Below are 19,762 nucleotides of genomic sequence, written 5' to 3'. Positions count from 1 at the left end.
TTCGGACGCAGAGAGGACCGTAAAAATGTCAGTTAACATTTGAATTCCTCCGGAACGAAATGGCCTGTATAACGGACTAATTATGTCCCGATTCAATTCCGAACTTCCATGTGTATTGTCAACGGCTGTACAACAACGACCACTACAATGAATTTGCCTGCAACAACAAAGAATTTTAGATGTCCCTGACGACTGAATTGTTGCTTTACTAGAAATGTTATGTAGCATATTGCCACTGCCTTCCGCAGATGCCAATATGCTGCCCTCTGCGTTAGCACAAACAGCAGTGCCAGCGATGCATTTGACGAGTGTACCGATGGACAGTAAGTGTTAAGTCCTGCTGCACTGCTCCGGGAATTTCTCAACTCGTACAGTGCATATTGTAACACAGTACCAGGTGCAACGGCTAACAGATGCGCTGCAGGTTATGACGACATGATGATGTAATCATAACTGACAACGTATTGAAAGTCATCTAGGATGGAAAGGACACGAATGCCAAAAAGAAAAAAATAACAGTGGTGATAAGCCTGTGAACGAACCGAGAATTTTGATGTCGGGGGGAGGTGATGGTGGCATTTGATGATTTGCAGCTTTACCTTGCATCACTCCCTTGTCTCGCCGCTGAGCATGCCTTGAGCCTTGGCGCAGTAATATTGGCCGCAATAGCAGATTCTATCAGATGAAGTGTTTCTCTTGGACTCATGTTAAATAGAGGTTTTCACTTGTTGAACATGCTTAACCTGCTCTATTGCGAGTGGTGTGGTGCATGATCTTTACAATGAAGTGACCTGGATAACAAAGAATTTTGGAGGTCCCAAGCACTTTGTTATAAAGGCGTTCGCCTATAAACAGGCAGGTAAGAACGAAAAATTATGTCAAATAGATAATTTCATTGTTTTTACCATGTAAGCAGCACAGAGAACTTGTTAAAGACTTGTTCTGTATTTCTTCTTGCTGTTCTATTTCTGTTCTGTTCTTGTTGTTAGCCCTAATGGCCAAACGGCACCTAGAAAACCAGGAAATCAAGTTGTCAACTAAATTGATGGTACAGGTGATAAGGAAAGGAAATTTGTTCAAAGCTGCAGTTTTACTGTGCACGTCTGTTAACGACTGTTTACATAACTGTGTGAGAAGTCAGTGCTAGGAGAGCTGCAAAGACACAGTAGGCAGGTCTGCGAGGGGCAGGGTGAACATGGAGGAGGCGGAGCGCTGTTAGGTGTGGCCCAAATTGTGGGCTCAGAAGATGGCAGAGCACAAGCATACGTGATAACACTTGCAGAGCACAAGTAGTGGTGCTCCTCAGTCAAGCAGGAATATGTACAAGCACAGCAGGAAGGAAATAATATGGTAATCAAGAACAACAGCTCTGCTGAGGCCTGGCCAAGAGGCCTTGCTAGGATAGTGCAAGTTCTTTTGACATTTTAGAGTGCAGCTCTTAGGCGCCCGTTCCTGCGGTGAGTGTCAGCGGCCCCTCGTTCGGCATAACCGAACGAATGAGTACAGCGAAGGATGAAAGAGTGAACACGGAGCACAGTGGGCAATGAAAGATGGCTATAGCTAATAGAGCATGAGAAGGAAAGCGGAGGAGGAGGGGGCAGTGGAACCATGAGGTAGAAAACGGAGGAGGTATGGCAAAAGCGCGATAATAAAAAGCGTAGTGCCATGCAAGATGTGCTCAGCGGCGGCGATGGCTATGAGATGGCACCAGTGTAGAGCACGTTGTCTTTTCACCGTTGACACCAACGATAAGGCATGTGGCGAACGCGTTCACAACTGCATGAGCAGGGGTCTGTCTGCGGCGGCTGCTGTGAATCGTGCCCACGCATCACCCACGCGCTGCCTCTCGCGATCTCCCGATTAGCGTGGCAGTCGCGCCACACTTCGCTCTACGTGCAACATGTTGCACAAAACAGATTGTCGGCGCGCTCCAATTTATCTCGAAATGAGAACACGTATACAGCTGCAGTCCACTTTCGCATTAGGGAGTATCGTAATCGTCAGTGAATTTTTTTTAGTGGGCCTTCAGGCAAGTCGACATTATGTTTGATCATCTGTGCTTGTAACCAGACTTGGCAAAGTTTCAAAAACCACATGATGTCTTCTGCCTGCAGTGAACCTACCAAAAATGATGCTAAGCTTTTTAGCATGTGTGTTTTCCTAAACGATAAGCAGTGCTTTGATATGCCATACAAACGGTTTTAGAAGCTATGCTGGTATGTATAAGCAGCTTTGACCCATACGATATTGTAAACATAGTTTGCACTTAAAATAAAAACAGCCTATGAAATAAGAATCGCAATAAAAGTGCGGCAGTACTTCAGCCATCCTACTTTTCTGTCATTGTAATATGCCTTCATTCACAGTCTATGTGCATACTTCATAACTTACTCCTTACCATCTTACAGAAGAAGCAAATGGAGGTTGAGCGAAAGAAAATGACAGAATTTGTTGCCAGGCCAGTACCAAGATCCCTGAGAGGTAAGTAAATAGGCAAGAACTTCTGAGGTGTGCACCACTTTCAGCAGCTACACATCGTAGACGGTGAACAGCTGCCAGTACCAGTTAACTTTGATACTGTTGAGTAGAGGAAGTGCAGTTTAAAGAAAAAGGTGTGGGCCTTGCAGAAGGTGGTAATGGGAAGTGGTTTCAACTTTCAAGGTACAGACAAAGTAAACAGGGTAGCTGCTGAGTGTGGAGAAGACAACTGTTCACTTTAATGTGATGACATGTAAAAAATATTCCTTGCAGTTCTTGACTTATTCACTTACTATTTTTGCAGTGACCAATTTGTTTCGAATGAAATTTGTTGTACATACTACATACAAAGTTTCATAACCAATGAGACACTATAGCAGAACTTGAGGCATGTGTTTTTAAATACCTAAATTTTATGCGATGTGTCAGTGCCACGGGGCTGGCTCAAATTAAAGTCAGGTAAGTGTGTTTGGTTAGAAAAAAAGACTTGCAAAAACACTGCAAGGCACTGTACCCTGGCTGTAGACTGACTTAGCAGCTGCAACTTATTTTTCTTACACTGTAGATGTGGCCATAGCTTTGTCTTGTAGTGGTCATAGCAACATTCAGTTAAAGCATGCTTCATGCTTTAACATGCTTCATGAACATGCTTCAGTGCTCATTATGTAAGGTTGTGTAGAAGCTGTGACGCCTTACATCTCATAGTCCATCATTCTTACACGTAGCACACCTTGAGAACTTTGCTCAGACATCATTGATGGCTTACAATGAAAAGCTGTGGGTAGCGGCTGTAACCAATAAAACATGAATCTGAGTGCATGTTTTTCTTTCATTATTCATTGTCATGTATTATGTAATACTATCTCTGATAAGTTCTGGCTGGATATTTAGACTCGGAAAAGTGTTTGGAATTAAAAATAGGCTTTTAAAATTGCATAAATTGTAGTTCAGGCATCATATAATGAAAACAAATCCCCTAGAAATTTTGCTCAACACAATTTTTTTCTGCTTAGTTTGAATGAGCTGTATCTTAGGCAAGGAAACTGACAAGGTGTTGACCTTGTGTCGTGAAAACAAATTGCCTTTATATCAGATCAGTTCTCAAAAGCAATTTCATTTACAGGGTGTTTCAGCGAACACTTTCAAAATTCATTTAAGGTTGCCTGTGGCAGATAGCCCAATTCTAGTTAATGAGCTGGTCTACTCGAAGAGGTGGACATTACTTGCACAAAAAATTGAAATGCATAATCGACTAATCAACAAAAATTCACTAATGAAATTTTAACTAATTACCTGAGGGCCCATATTGCAACTTACAAATTGTAGCCGTGGAGTTCGCAAGGCGTATCCACTTAGAAATAATTCTCAGGATGACACCAGTTTCGAGATATTAATTCCCTATCTTTGCGGAGAAATGCATTGGCGTTCCAGTTAATTTTGTGCTTCAATGCATAAAGCAACGTTTTGTTAAGAAACTAACTGGAACGCCAATGCATTTCTGTGCAAAGTTCGGGAATTAATACCCTCGAAACTGGTGTCATCCCGAGAATTCGTTCCAAGTGGATCCGCCTTGCGAACTCCACAGCTACAAATTGCAATATGGGCCATCAGGTAATTAGTTGAAAATCTAATAAGTGAATTTTTGTTGATTAGTCTATTATGCATGTCAATTTTTTGTGCAAGTAATGTCCGCCTCCTCGAGTAGACCAGCTCATTAACTAGAATTGTGCTGTCACAAGCAACCTTAAATGAATTTTGAAAGTGTTCGCTGAAACACCCTGTATGTGTGGTCATGTGCAACAGGGGTCATAGTACAGCCACTTGGTAAATTTCTGTCACTGCATTAGTTTGATATATAACACAGTGGGCTGATCACAAGGAGGAAGTTCATATTAACTGAATGTAATTGCACTTTATTCATATCCCTTGAAAAGTTGAAAGAGTGATGCTTCTGGAATTTACAGGAATTTTAGATAAATCTACCTGCAGCTAAAGGCAAATGAAAATTTTAAAAATGTCTGTCCAGGAGCTGGAATTGAACTGTTAGCACTTTGGTCTTGGTGAATGCTTAAATAAGATCACATGCTTAGAGTAACATATTCAGGGTTTGTACACCTTCTTGAGGGCCCTTAAAACTCCTTGAAAATGAATGCGCTCCTTGAAAACTGGGCTTGGGGGCGACTTTAAACATTCAAAGTAACAAACTACACATCTGCGCTATGCCGTGGACACTGTCTATTGTAAAACAATCCCATATGTTCTTGTTTAAGAGTTTTGCTAAGCGATTGCAGTCTCTTATGTCCGCAGCCTCTGATGACAGGCTGTTTAAATCGCCATAGCCATCGTAATATTACACGAAGCCAGATCAAGTGACCGACCAAACCATATCACCATTTTTGTTGTTCTGCTATTTGGTTTACATTGCAGCCATTATGGCTCCATTATTCGCGACTCCAGCCATTCGTGTTACACCTAGCGGCGAGCGCCGGAAACCTCGTACGGAGGAGCAGAGCAGACCTCCGTAGCCTTGGCACTGCGAGCGGGTGCGCGCCACCATCAACGAAACTCCACACAGCCGTGGAATTATGCTGCGTTTTGCAGTTTTGCGGCGTCGAAGAGCCACATGGATTGCGAATCTTATGATAAGCTGCGACAACGGCAATTGTTGTGCTCAACATCTTGCTCGAGAAAGTTTTTTTTTTTTTTTTTTTCGGGCGAGGGTCGGTTTGTTGTTTGTGTAAAGAGAATGCGATACTGTTGCTTGTACTTAAAGCGCTACAGCGAACTTCAGGAAGTTTGCGTTGAGGTTGTTACTGCCATCGTGATAACGTTCAGCGTATGCGTGCTGCAACAAGCAGTTTTATGTGATAGCCGGCGTGGTAATGCAGTTTATGATGCAAATGTCGCCGCGGTACTCAAGCTTTCCTTCATTAAAGCTGTTATATTGGATACATGCGGCGCACAACGTGGAACTACCGAGTATGGTACATCGGCGAAAATCGATCGTTACATCGGAGTTTCAGGTACTCCCGGGTAACATCGGTAAATCGTTCTATGTAAGCACAACATGTACACGCCAGCATGGAAAATAACTATGGGGTGGCACAGCGGTACGCCTTCCTTGCGACCTGGACACGCTGCCTGTGTAACTGGTGCAAATTAGTAGGTGCTCATTTGAAAATATGTAATTATCAAAGCAATTGTATCTGTCAGTGTCTGAAGGAAATTGGCAGTTCAGAGGCGAACACAGTTCTGGCCACTTAAAGTGCAGGATACGTAAATTATAGAATAACATGAAAATTAATTAGATTCATAATGCAGTAGCTTAGTTAACGTTAATTTACACAGAAACATTTGTTTTATTTCATTAGTTTACACAGCAGCCATAAGCGACATGTTCGTAGACAGCTGGGAGTAATCAATCATGGTCAGGCCACACAGCACAAGCCATACATGTACATGGTGTGCAAATGTGTTTTTATTGTAGTAAGCAGATCTTTCGGTTTCTTATTTATCGTATTGTTCTCTACGACAGAAACAATGTGCCAACTACTGGAATAACTACAGCTAAGCGAAGCAGCAGTCACGTTGCGCAAATCTTGAATGTAAAATAGATAACAGGAACGCAAAAGTAGCGAGAAAGGTTCGCCACAGATTCGTAGTGCATGCTCGCGATAAAGTGCAAAGCTTGATTTTAGGTTCGCTTGCTCTAGCTCTGGACTGAAAAGAGCGTGCAGAGTTTGCGCCTTCGCCGACCGAAAATGTGTTAAGGCAACAACAATGAGAAAGTGCGCGCCGGCTGCGCATTTAACCGCATGTACAGCGCTGCGGGCCATGTTAAACGTACCAAACTGAGCAGGTTGTAATATTTTGGCAATCCTGGCGAGGCCAGCGTGACGTATCCAACTTCGGCGGCCGCTGTCTCGCACGCTCGAAACACCGGACTATCTATCCGCGCCTTAACAGTTACTCAAAGCAGCAGAAACGTGCTTCTACTTTTCCGACCATCCAACAGGGCACGAGTACTTTGGTTCCACGACCAATGGGTTCAAGAATACATTGGTGATATTCATCAGAATCTCGCACGGGTCCGCTACACACCGTGCGACCACTTCAGCCTCATTACCCACTGTGCCTCTCTCAGATCAGCTAAAATGATTTGGTCGGCGTAAGCTACTCGCTTTCCTTCCACAAAATAGCGCAAACCGGCATCACACTGCACGAAAATCATCAAACTACAGTGTACTGTACATCAAACACAGTGGTTTCGGCGACGCGGGGACCTCCGTATAACCGCCATGTTGCACAGTGTAGCCAGACGCGGCAAGTTTTCGCAGCGCCCCCTGCAGTTCATTTGAGTTGCGAATTGAGCCCTGGGCTCTAGAAATGCCTGGAGAAAAGAAGTTTCAGCCATTTGGCTTTAAAATGACTGGTATCTTTGGATGAAGCTGGACACTGCTAGCCCTCATCAATCAATGTGTGCAATGTGCCACAAAGGGATTCACATTGGTACATTGTGAAAGTCTACTTTGAAAAGCCACCTGAAGATATTGAATCATGTGTGCTATTCAGTGATGCTGCTTAGGTATAAGAATTTCAGCTAAGAAGGAGATTTGAGTATCTTTTAATTTGTGTTTTGACTGAAGCTTCCATCAACCTCCTCGAATTTTGGCCTTAAGCAACCTGGAAATCCTTGAATTATCCTTGATATTTGCGTGTGATGTACAAACCCTGCATGTTGCGCATGAAATGCAGCAGTCTGTGAGAAAGCATGCGAAGCCTGTGGTATGCTACTTTCTGATACCATCTCATGTACAATCTCTTAACTCTGGCCCCTCATGAAAAATCAGGCCATGAGTCATAAATAGCGCTAATTAATAGTGCTCTGTCTATCAAGGTCATTTGTTCGTGTTTTACATCATGTAGTATCAGTGGTAGCGTGTAGTTTGTTCAGCCATTGCAACACTGATGATGGGTTAATAAAGCTTGCCATTAGTACATAAAAATTCAGAGGGCACTCTATGAACAACGAACCTCCAGCTGCATACGACTAAAGATATGCATGTGCTAGTCGAAATAAGCTTGGATGTATGTCCACACATGTTTTGGAACTTTTTCACCGTGCATGTTTTGGGACTCTTCCATGCATGTGGCTAAACAGTTCCGAAATAAGCTGATTACAGGCAAAACCTTTGTTTCATATGTCTCTGCCTTTGTTTAGTGAGCTTGTACATAGCTGTGGATGACCTCCATTTCAGTAGGAAAAGATGATTGCAGTTTGCGGAGTGCTGCTGTTTTGAATTTTTCCATACATGAAAATAGCTATTTGGTCATGAAACTGAACGCTCACAAAAAAGTGACACATTTTGTTTTCTCTCCCCCTCCCGATTACCCCCACCCCCATCAAGCTCGTTCCAACAGTGTGGATCCTGGGGGTTATGTTGAGGTCAAACAAGGAACTTCAGGTCACATCAGCAGACCCCGCCGCCGTTGTTGACGCATGAGCCAGGGAGTCAGGTCAAGAGCATCGCCCCATTTGGCCAGATGCAAGATTTTTGTGTTTTAATAAACATACAGCTGAAAAAGTCCTGAAAAAGGATATATTGGTGTGTCCAGCTATTGAATCTATAGTCTTATAATTTAATGCAGAAATCACGTTAGTATGCAGTTTGCAACAGAACTAATTCTTTACAAATTGAGGCATTTTTTTTCTTTCACATTTTTTATTTGTAGTGTACCCAACTGCATTTATTGCATTATCTAGTTTCAAGGCAAGCAGAGAAAACTTAAAACACCTGTGAAAGATTGTGAATGAAACATCTCTTGCATCGCACTTTTTCTGCTTTATGCACGAGAAAAAGGAAACGAACAAGCCACATACCAAAGCGCATTTTTTCAAGTTTGATCTGGGAGAGCTCTGTATTTCTACTATGCATAAAAAAAACTAACTTTTGTGCATATTTTTCTTGTGCACCATTTTTTCAACCATATGTCACTATGCTATGGTCTAAAAAAAAACTGTGTTGCTTGTTGTACTGTGTATAAAAATAAATCTCACCAAGAGTGCACACTCTAAGCAAACTACAAAAAAGTACTTGCTATACCCCTCTCACCCCCGTTTCTGTTTGCTGTGCGTGCAGGATTTTAAAGAAGTTCATGTTGGCAGCTATGCAGGTGCAGTGCAGTTTTGTGCCCAGAGCTTGTACCAAATAGTTGATGCATCTATGAAAGTTGCAGCAGCACTATTTAAACTTTGTGCTCTTGCTGTTAGTCGTATTATTATCAGGGGTGATTTAATAGAGCAATTAATCAAAGCTAAACCTTTAGATGTTTGCCTATTTCTAAACGAAGTGAAATAAAAAGGTTCTGTGGAGTCTGTTTCGTATAAAAAAAAGATTTATTTTTAAATATATGCATAGTGCCGTTCACAACTGGATGTCCAGTTAACTAAGCAGGTCGCTAATGAGAAGCAACTCAAAGGTCATTATTTGTGCTTCGTCATAACAATGAAGACAAAGAAAACAGCATGCCAAGCATATGCATGTCGAATGCTGTGTTCGTTGAATGAGCTAAGTGCAATACCACAACAATGCATATCATCAGGGATGCTAACGTGATGAGAGTTGGTAAATAATAGTGTTGCCTAAATCATGAAGAGTCTTGAGGCTGCCTTAGACTTTCCTGCCTGCGGGAAAAGTAGTTTTTAGGTAGTTAGTAAAAGTTTTTTCCTATCGCAGATCATGTTTGTTACTAATATGTATATTATCAAATTGAACAAATTTTCTTTCCAGTGGATACTCTTCCCGAACAACATATTTATGAGTAAGAATTTGAAAAAAAAAACATCTAAACACACAGAAAACGCACAGAACAAAACTTTGAAAAGAATCAGAATGTACATTTTTAATGCAAAGGACCGATGCATTATTCCAGCAAATATAATCCATGTAAAAAAAAAATTAACCGACGATTACGATACTCCCTAATGCGAAATTTGAGCACAGCTCTATACGTGTTTTCATTTCGCGATATATTGGCTGACGCAGACAGTGTGTCTCGTGCGGCACGTTGCAAACAGAGCAAAGTGTGGCGTCGCTAGTCGAGAGATCACGAGAGGCAGCGCGTGGGTGACGCGTGGGCGCAATTCACAGCAGCCACCACAGACAGACCTCCGCTCATGCAGTGCTTTGCTTCCATATATGGTATCGTTGGCATCATCAGTGAACAGACGCGTGCTACTCTGCCGCCATCTTGTAGCCATTGTCGCCACAGAGCCCTTCTTGCGCGACACTGTGCTAGGGTGGCTAGAATTTGGAGGTGTTAAGAACGCTTGTTTGGAAATGTCGCCTTGTGTGATCCCTCTGCTAGGGCGAGATAGGGCACGGCAGTCGGGAGCGCGGTGAACAAGGCGTTGACATGGCATGTATGCGGCAGTTGCTTCGCAATTTTGTTGGCATTTCATGTGGTTTTGCAAGTTCCCATGTGTTAGCGTGCCTCGTCAAGAAAGCTGTCTATGAAAAAAAACTTAGCAATGGTGTTTTGCGCCAGGATGCGATTCAGACTACAGTTCGTGTACTGGCATGGAACGATGACAGATTAGCAGCTTGTGAGCACGCTATCCCAAGGGCCGACATACCTTTACAGGAAAATTCAGCTGTCTGTGAAATACATTTTGATGCAAGATAAGCGATTTAAACTCATTAAGGTGAAGGTATCACGGCCGACATCGTGCATGCAGTTTAAATTCTCCCACCAGGCGATGCCACTCAGTCATGTTTGGAAAAAGCTGAAAAAAATCTGCTCTTCGCCGTCGCAGCATGCCCTGGTCTGGCCCTCTTGCAACACTGCTACAGGTGATCCGCTGTAGTTGAGGAAAATTCCCCCTTCTTTTCAGGACAAGTTGTGCCTGGCACCATTGTTGTTCTGTTGCTGTGCGTGGTGGCCTTCTCCCCGCTGATACTTTCAACAATGGCTCAGGTTGAACCTTTCCCTATGTAAAATGGTCAGAGCTGATGATGGTGGCTATTAGTGGTTCGTCGCTGCCGCTTTCGATGTAGCTGTCATGTTAGTGCGTGCCGCTGCTTCGAAAGCCGTCTCTGCAGATGGCCTGCAGACCACTGCTCACTGAAGAACCTTGAGTGACGTTGATCGTCAACTAGTTGTGTTTCTTTCTCTTCCTAGTGTCTATTTCTTAGCATTCTGCAAAGTACGGTCACGCTAAACGAACATTCTAGGCTTGAAATGGTCACTATTGCTTTGTGCCTATAAACAGATAGATAGATAAATAAAGGAAAGTGAAGGAAATTGCTACGGACCTCAGTAACTGTCTAGCACAGTATGCTGACACCTGAACAGCGGTCAACAGTGGAGGAGAGGTGGCGGTAAGAGAGTAGGGGTGATGGTTAGTAGAGAGTATAGAGTAACAACGAAATACTAACGACAGAGCAACTAAGTAAAAAGAAAAAAAGACCATTTGTGGAGTGATTTCCTCAAGAAAGTTTGTCACCAGCCCCGCACACCGGCACTGTTAGGTCGCGTGGAACAGCCGGGTGTCGAGGCCTGACTGTTCGAAGAAGTAGCAGTGCATTTGTAAGCTACCCCGGTCCACGTGCATAGAAATTGGAGTTGTGGGCACGGCTCACTCCAATTTTGTTTCGACCGCATGCGCCGCATGACCTGATGCCTATTTCCTGACTTTCAGAAGCCCCCCAGTAAGCTCGTTTCCATTACTTCTGTACTAGCAATACACAGAGCCCCTATTGCGCGCCTTGCAGAGCGCCAAAAAGGGTGCTTTTTACATACATGCACAACAGAAAGGCTTTGAGTGTTGCCAGCTAAAGCACTATTAGCCTCGTGTATCCCAAAACATGTTTTTTTTTTTTTTTTCGCGCTGTTTGCAAACTGCATGAACATGAATGGGCATTAGGCTGGCGAACAAATGTTCCTAGGCCGTCGGCCATGTTTTGGTCCCAGAGTGCCGGTTCCTGCAATTGCTGAAGCTATACAGCGTTGATATGAGCTTAGTACATCAGAGGGAGACCACTTCCAGGAACGCCGACTGTTGATAGCTCTGCCTGCGTGGAAACAGTTCGAATGTTCACCTTGCGCAATAGAGTAGAGCTGCAAGTTGGGCTAGTTCGTGGATGTTCATCTTGTGAAAAGGGGGATACTGCGCTATAAAAACAGGGACAACAGAAATATAAGTGGACAGGACGCGCCTTCTCACGGCAGAATTTTATTGGGTGAAAGACGACATATGTGCAATGAACAAAAAAGACGTGATCACGTTCCGTGGCCATCCAAAACGCTGCCGTCACATACTTAGGGTCCAGAAATTGCACCTCACAATCAGGAAGTACCACGGAAGGATTGCTAACACACGTGTTTTATTTTAAATGCGAAGCATTTCTTGGTGAACATTTGTTACTTTGACAGTATCTATCTATCTAGCCGCCTACGTCTTTGTGCTCTCATGGTCGTTTCGTTAACTTTGTATGTACCAAAATTGGCATACTATGACGAGTATATGACGAACCTAAATGATGTGTCATGACATGAATGACATTGTGTCATGACATGTGTGTCATGTAGGTCATGAAACAGCCGCCCACATCTTGGAGCTCTCATGGTCGTTTCGTCAACTTGGTAGGTACCAAAATTGGCATAGTATGACAGGAGTGTGTGACGAACATAATTGATAGGTCATGATATAAATGTCATGACATGCGTGTCATGTAGGTCATGACAATGACCCAGCAAAGAAGATTAACACTCAAAAACCACTGAAATTGGTTCGGACGTGGATACTAAGTGAATGATTCCGGTAGAAGTCATAGTCATAAATACGACTCAGCAAAAATGACAATGACTCTTTAAAAATATTAACACTCAAAAACTGGAATGGGTTCAGACATGGATACTAAGTGAAGGAAACGCTAAAGGATGATGGTAGAAGTCATGGGCATGACCATGACTGATCAAAAAGGACAATGACTCGGCGAAAAAACCACTGGAATGGGTTCGGACGTAGGTACTAAGTGAGGGAAACACTACAGGCTTCCGGTAGAAGTCATAATCATGAGCATGACTCAGCGAAAAAAGATTAACACTCTAAAACCACTGGAATTGGTTTAGCTAAAGACCCCTGAGGACTCGTGACATGAATATCATGACATGTAGGTCATGGAAGAGTCGTCTTCATCTTGGTGCTCTCATGGTCGTTTCGTTAACTTGGTAGGCTCCCCGCACACTGCTTCGTATAACATCGATTCCCGCAGGGCGTGGGATCTGCCGGCTTTTTTTTTTTTAATATAATATACGTCTCAAACTTTTTTGTTCATTATGTATATTTCATCTTTCACCAAATAAAATTCAGTGGTGAGTCTGTGCGCTTACTGTCCACTTATACTTCTATTGTGCGCATTCTTATAGTGCAGTATCCCCCTTTTACAAGTTGTGCAATACAGTTGCGGTAACGGCGGCGAGGGATGTCCCCTTAATCCACATAACAAAACTTCATCACCAAAGATGCATCAAAAGCTGAAGGAAGATGAGCACACGCTATCCACACAAAGGTCGAGATAAGCAGGCAACGCAGCCGGAAAGCACCCCTACTCTGTCGATGGCCTGCTTCCTCTTCTCGCATGCACGGGACGTTGCCTTCTCCCCTTTTGAAGGACGTGCCGACCGAATGGTTTTGGGCATTCATCAGCGTGTCGAAGCATGCGGACAAAGCCATTGCAACGTCTGTCATCAGTATGTGCAGTGCTTGGGCACCTGAATACAGATGTGATAAATACCTGTGATTTTCGCATTTCACCAATCCTAATCTGCCAGCAGAGAGCGAAAATGCTCTCGCTGGATCGTACCGGAAGTCTGCACACACGCCAGAAAAATCAATTTCCGCTCTGTGTGTTTCCATGGGGTGCAACTGTTTTCACAACAAATCCGTGCAGGGGCGGGGTCTTGCCTTGACGTATCACCATTTTCTTTTTCTTTTTTTCTCTCTCTCTCTGTTTGACGGCGCCTCAGTTCGGATCAGGTGAGCGAGAACCTCTACATGAGCGAGAACTTCGCACGCATATCATATTCGTGGCGTGCGTTGTTTTGTTTCGCTTGTGAAAGCGCGGAAAGCAACGATGAGTGAGGCTCCTGGCCAACAGAAGGTGATCGAAAAGTACCTCCAAGGGTTACATCATCGCGAAGACGGCTACTCCCATGGCTACCTGAAGTCAGACGATGAGCTTAAGCTTTTTGAGAGGTCCTTGGCTGCCGTCAACGAGAGGTATGTTGTGCGGACATCAAGAGACCTGAACGAGCCGTCTAAATGTAAGGATGTATCGACTGCTTCTTAATGTGTCGCTCTGCACGTGGATTTATCATTGAAAAACGCAGTAGTAATTTTAACCAGGAACTCACCCCGGCAGAACGACTTGCTTTCAGTTGCAGGTTAGTGCGCGACACCAGACAATTGATTTATCTTGATTCGCCTTTTTGCAGATCCGGTTATCATTGTTCTGGTCACTGGTTCAGAGTTCCCCTGGCACCGATTTATTTCGGTTTGAGTGGAGTATTGTTCTGGTTACCGCGACATGACCCAATCCTCAGATATTTGGTAAACGTAAAAATAACAACTGTTATTTTTCAGTTTCAGTCATGATTAGAACCGCGCATGCAAGCTAATTGTGACTTTAAAAAATTTGTAAGTCTGCCCCTGTGCTCTTTACATAAATACTTCAGAGCTGCGCTTGGGCGTTTTGTAAGCATCTGCAGATGTTTTTCTTTTTTTTTAACATTGAATTCAATACATTCATTGAAAATTGAATTTTTTTTTAACATTGAACAGTCCAATATCAGGCCTATGCCTTGTAGCAGGACCACAGATGGCACACACGGCCGTGTCACGACATCGAGTACAGCTATGGTGGCCCTTCTAGCCATTATATAGCTCCACCATAATTCGTGTCTCGTGTTACGCACAATTGCGTTTTCAATGTTCAAAAGAAAAAAAAAAACATGCGCAGATGATTTATTTTATGGCAACACGACAAGGTAGAGCAGGGAGCGCGCGTACCTGCTAGCAGACTAACCGGAAGTCGTAGGTTCTTGTTCGACCAGAGGGCATCGTCACCGACATCACCAGATTCACCCTGCTGACATCGTGACGACCGCTCGGGATACAACGGCATTGTTTTCTTTTTTTTTTTTGTGGCGCGCCCGCGGCAGGTAGCGCTGCAGCGTTTGGCATCGTTGATCGTGACGGCATTCTCAACTCGATGCAGGTGTTTACTTGAAATGTTCAAAAAATATCTGAGGTGGTTTAGGGGCCCTTTAAGCAATCTATTCAGTGTTTGGGGTAGCACAATAGACATAAAAAAAAGCGTGATGACCTACACGGCATGAGCGTCATGTTTGTTGTCTCGTTTTCTTCTAACCTTGCGCAACAAATTACCATGTTACATTAACACTTGTCCTCATTAACAACTGCCTCATGTCCAGCCGCTGCAGGCATGCCCAAACACACGGTAAGTACGGAATGTCGCCAAATGCTTACATTTTTGGGGCTGCTTGTGCTTCATGAAACAAGATGTTCATTTCGATATATAACAGCGCACAAAAATGACACCACCAATATTGTGTTTCACACGCACACACACACACACCAGAAACATTGAGCAGGCATGGTTGAACTTGTGTGACAAGCGTGGATTCGGAGCAACGAGGCAAGAATGTTTTACTGCGATAGCCATTATATGGACACGCTATGGGGATGCGCGACTCGCGCGTCCCCTGATGTTGTTTTCCCCGCATGTCTCCTGTAGTCTGGCTTCTCTGCGTGGCTAAGCCCGGCGGTGGTTGCGGCGCGTTGCGAGAGATGGCGCTAGTGTCGCAATGCTAACGTCACCGATAGGCGGGGCTTGGGAGAAAAAGGTCGGAGGCGCTCTCTCTTTGGCTTGGGATCGGCGACCAACACGCACGGACGCTTCGCGCGTGCGCCGGCCCGCTTCGCGCGACCGTCGCGCGAGGCTAAGAGCAGGACACCGGTATAGACGAACACGGATCGTTCGAGCGCGCCACCGTTCGCGTGACTGTACACGTGAACGACTAGGCGATGGTGTCATAGCATGGGGCGAGCGTATTCGCTCGCTATCGGGTCGCGGTGAGTCGGACTTACTTGATTTGTCGCGCGCCCGTGTGAATGTTCTATTGGTTGTAATTCGGTTAGTGTGTATTAGTGTATGAAAGGTGCAATAAATGCCCTTGTGATTGTTTGCACTACTGTATTGTCGTTCCTTTGTCCCAAGAGCACATGTGAGACCCCACAACGCAAAGCGGATTTCTGCCGTCGCCGTGAGGTTCCGTATGACATCAAACAGCGATGAAATCGTCACCGCGCCCCGTATGCTGTATGTGCGAGTGAAAGCGCGCGAGGGGCGCGCGCTTTCACGTGGAGCGAACGCACGGCAGAGAGCAAACACGCGTTCTGCGCCGTGCTCCCTGAGGGGCTGCAGAATTAAGCGTCTCTTTCCTCCTTTACAATCACCATATATATACAGCAAACGCGACTTCTCCCATCGTGCGAAAGGAGGGGAGGCGACGTTTAGCTGCGGCACCAAATGTTTATTTATATAAAAACGTTGCGAGGCAAGAAGGTGGTAAAGACTTACGACGCTGCTCGATGAGTGTCCCGTTTTGATCTCGTTGAAAACCTCCAAGCCGCCCCCAGAGGCACCGGCAACAGTCACCAACGGCGCACGTTCGGAGCGAACGCGGGCAAAATGCCGACGGCGTCGATAACAGTTCTGCGTGTTGCTGGTGCTGTTGCATGTCCAAGTTTATACAGCTGATAAAACTATTATCCTTACTCCGTATAGTTCTCTACTAATTTGCTATCGCAATTGATGCTTCGCCTTTCGGGTGAAACTGCGACATTTTTTACTGCAAAGGAACTTGTTTTCATTGATTTCGATGAGGATGGTGACGAGACCCGCCGGCAGGCGCTTCACTGATATGTTCCTCACTCAAAATAATTGTTAACCCGCAATGATTTGCAGTCCTTCATTTCTTGCAGACTGACGCAGTTTGTAGACAGTGCCAGGTAATTATAATCATATTGACGTGCGTCGTCGCTGCCAGCGCCTCGGGGTCTGAAGTCGCATCCAGACCAATGGGCAGTTTGTACGAGTCCACGCAGTCGCACATATCGACCTTTTCGTTATGGCGAGTCCGTGTTGGCTGGACAAACCCGTCCATGTACGAAGGGCGAAATTCGGAGCTTCAAACGTGCAGCGCGTATGCGTCGACGCGAACGGTGAAAGCGCGCATAGAGGAAGGATTAGCGTGGCACACAAGCGAGGTACCCAGCAATGGCGGACGGTCAGTTCAGATGACGGATGTGACATCATGTGAAAACTAGAGAGGAAAGGCGACGTAAGAAGCTCATTTAGACATGTGCACCGCGTCACATGTGCACAATGCCCATCTGGAGCTCCCTGGGCGCCGCCGCAATATACCCTCTTGACGGCTGTAATTATCCGCGACCTCCCCCCCCCCCCCGCCCCGCTAAAGTATTGTAGAGACTGCAATGCTTACCTTTCTACTAACGTGCAACAGTCCAGAGCGGAGGTGAAAAAGCGACGTGAGAACGCGACGCGAGGAAACGCTGCTGCCAGACAGGGAAGCGGTTATGGGCAGACAGGATAAACTACGTAAGTTCAACGTATGGTACGGTACGTTTGTGCTATTTCTGAAAAATAAACACCATGCAAATTCGTCAAGCGGACAACTGACGCATGGCGTGCAGACTACAGCCGCATAAAAGCACCGTAGCATCTATGCGACATTGTAGCATCTAGGCATCGCACATCATTTTAACACTTGTGTGCCCAGCATGGTAACTTTGCGGCTATGGCATTGCTTGAGGTCGCGGGCCTCAGCAGCAGCTTCGGCAATCCTGACCTCGGCAGCCACATTTTGACGGGGGCGAAATTCAAAACCGCTCGAGTACTTAGATTTATGGGCTCGTTAAAGAACCCCAGGGGATCAAAATTATTCCGTAGTCTGCCTCATAATCCGATTGTCGTTTTGGCACGTAAAGCCCCACAATTCAATTAAACTTTAAGACTTCTGCCACGATGCAATGTGCCATGTCATATACAGGGTGTTCATTTTTAAGTTTTACGGAACTTTTAGAAAGCGCCTGTGGCAGGTAGCATAATTCTTATCGTTGTGCTGGGTGATTCGATGAGGCGGATATTAGTAGCACGAGAAATCGAAATACATATTGTGACACAAGGATTAAAGTGACAGTGAAATCTATTTACAGCTGATACTACAAAAGACAGGCAGCACAGGCAAGTCCCTAACGTTGTTGTCTTCTGACACCAGCTCGTGCCCTTCTTCTTCCACCTTGTTCCCAGCGTTGTAACATATGGCCCTCTGGCGTGGAAGCACCGTCCCGGTGCGTCTTATGTAGACGAAGACTGGTAGCATTTGAGGCGGCCAACATGCACAATGTAACGGGGAGGCTGGGCAGAGCAAGTGGGAGTCGGGACCGGGGAGATTTCGTATGTTACAGCTGTCACCTGGCGGAGGACCCGGTAAGGACCAGCATAGCACGACATTAGCTTTTCTGATAGGCCAACGCAGTGGCTAGGAGACCATAGAAGGACAAGGTCCCCGGGAAGGAAATTAGCGTCACGGTGGCGACTGTCATATGTGCTCTTCTGCTTGTTCTGGGAAATAGAAAGCCGACAATGAGCAACTTGACGAGCCTGTTCGGCTGTGGCAATGACGTCTCGGGTGTATTCCGACATAGAATCCTGAGTAATGGGCAGGACGGTGTCGAAAGGCAATACAGGGTCGCGGCCGTACAATAGATAAAATGATGAGTAACCGGCTGTGTCGTGATGCGACCAATTGTATGCGAATGTGACGAAGGGGAGAGCATTGTCCCAGTCACGCTGGTCATCGGAAACGTACATTGATAGCATGTCGGTGACGGTGCGATTAAGGCGCTCAGCAAGGCCGGTTGTCTGCGGATGGTAGGCAGTAGTGAGCTTGTGCTTGGTGGCACAGGAACGGAGTAGGTCGTCCACAACTCGGCAGAGGAAATACCGGCCGCGGTCTGTAAGAAGTTGACGATGAGCGCCGTGATGAAGCGTGATGTTGTGCAAAAAAAACTCAGCGACGTCGGTCGCGCAGGATGTCGGAAGAGCTTCGGTGATTGCCTACCGAGTTGCATAGTCGGTAGCGACAGCAATCCACTTGTTTCCAGAAGCAGATATAGGAAAATGTCCAAGCAGGTCTAATCCAACGCGAAAGAATGGTTTGGATGGCACGTCGATAGGTTGAAGGCAACCAGCAGGGAGTAGAGGTGGCTTTTTCCGGCGCTGACATAACTCGCAAGAAGCGACGTAGTGGTTGACGGATCGGTATAGACCTGGCCAAAAGAATCGGCGTCGTACACGATCGTACGTGTGAGAGACGCCAAGGCGACAGCCATGGGTACATCGTGTAACTGAGAGAGAATGGTGGCACGCAGATGGCAGGGAACGACAAACAGCAGCTCGGGACTACTAGGGTGAATGCTGCGCCGATACAACGTGCCGTCCTGGAGGAGAAACAGTAGAAGGGAGGGGTCGGACGGTGCAGACGCGAGCTTGTCCATGACGTCACATATGTAGGGGTCATGGCGCTGCTCGGTGTCGAGGTCAACGAATGCAGAGAGCGAGGGACCAGGAGCAGGAGTGTCGGTCGAAAAAATATCCGGAGGGTCGACAGGATGACGTGACAGACAGTCGGCATCTTGATGTAAACGACCCGACCTATAGGCCACGATGCACGGGTACTCCTGAAGTCGCAATGCCCAGCGACCGAGGCGTCCTGTAGGGTCCTTCAGGGAAGAGAGCCAGCACAGCGCATGGTGGTCTGTAGTGACTGTAAATGGCCGACCGTATAAGTATGGACGAAATGTCACGACCACCCGGACAAGTGCAAGGCACTCTCGCTCGGTAATAGAATAGTTGCGTTAAGCAGCAGAAAGCAAACGACTTGCGTATGCAATCACACGGTCATTCCCTCGCTGACGCTGAGACAAAATGGCGCCGATACCATGACCACTGACGTCAGTGCGGTCTTCCATAGGCGCAGACGGGTCGAAGTGCGCCAAAATAGGTGGAGATGTCAACAGGGAGATGAGCTTCGAGAAGGCGGTCGCTTGCTCAGGGCCTCAGGAAAATTAAGCATCAGTTTTCAGAAGCGCAGTAAGAGGTCGGGCGACTTC

General features: G+C 45.7%; 1 protein-coding gene across 2 annotated transcripts in view; it reads left to right on the top strand.

Moving 5' to 3' along the window:
• LOC119433738 (titin-like) overlaps window positions 1-8,081 on the top strand; it is a 74,560-nt gene extending 66,479 nt beyond the window's left edge. For both annotated transcript variants that reach the window (XM_037701001.2, XM_049671687.1), the window contains exons 13-14: window positions 2,409-2,481; window positions 7,887-8,081. In XM_037701001.2, coding sequence (XP_037556929.1) covers window positions 2,409-2,481; window positions 7,887-7,975 — 162 coding nt within the window. In that variant the 3' untranslated portion in view covers window positions 7,976-8,081. The remainder of the gene's footprint in view (window positions 1-2,408; window positions 2,482-7,886) is intronic.
• Window positions 8,082-19,762: the final 11,681 nt, after the last annotated feature.

This window comes from Dermacentor silvarum, chromosome 1, assembly GCF_013339745.2.
Source record: "Dermacentor silvarum isolate Dsil-2018 chromosome 1, BIME_Dsil_1.4, whole genome shotgun sequence".
Taxonomy (NCBI): domain Eukaryota; kingdom Metazoa; phylum Arthropoda; class Arachnida; order Ixodida; family Ixodidae; genus Dermacentor; species Dermacentor silvarum.
Note: the sequence above shows the minus strand (reverse complement) of the source record. Positions and strands in the feature narration are given on the sequence as shown.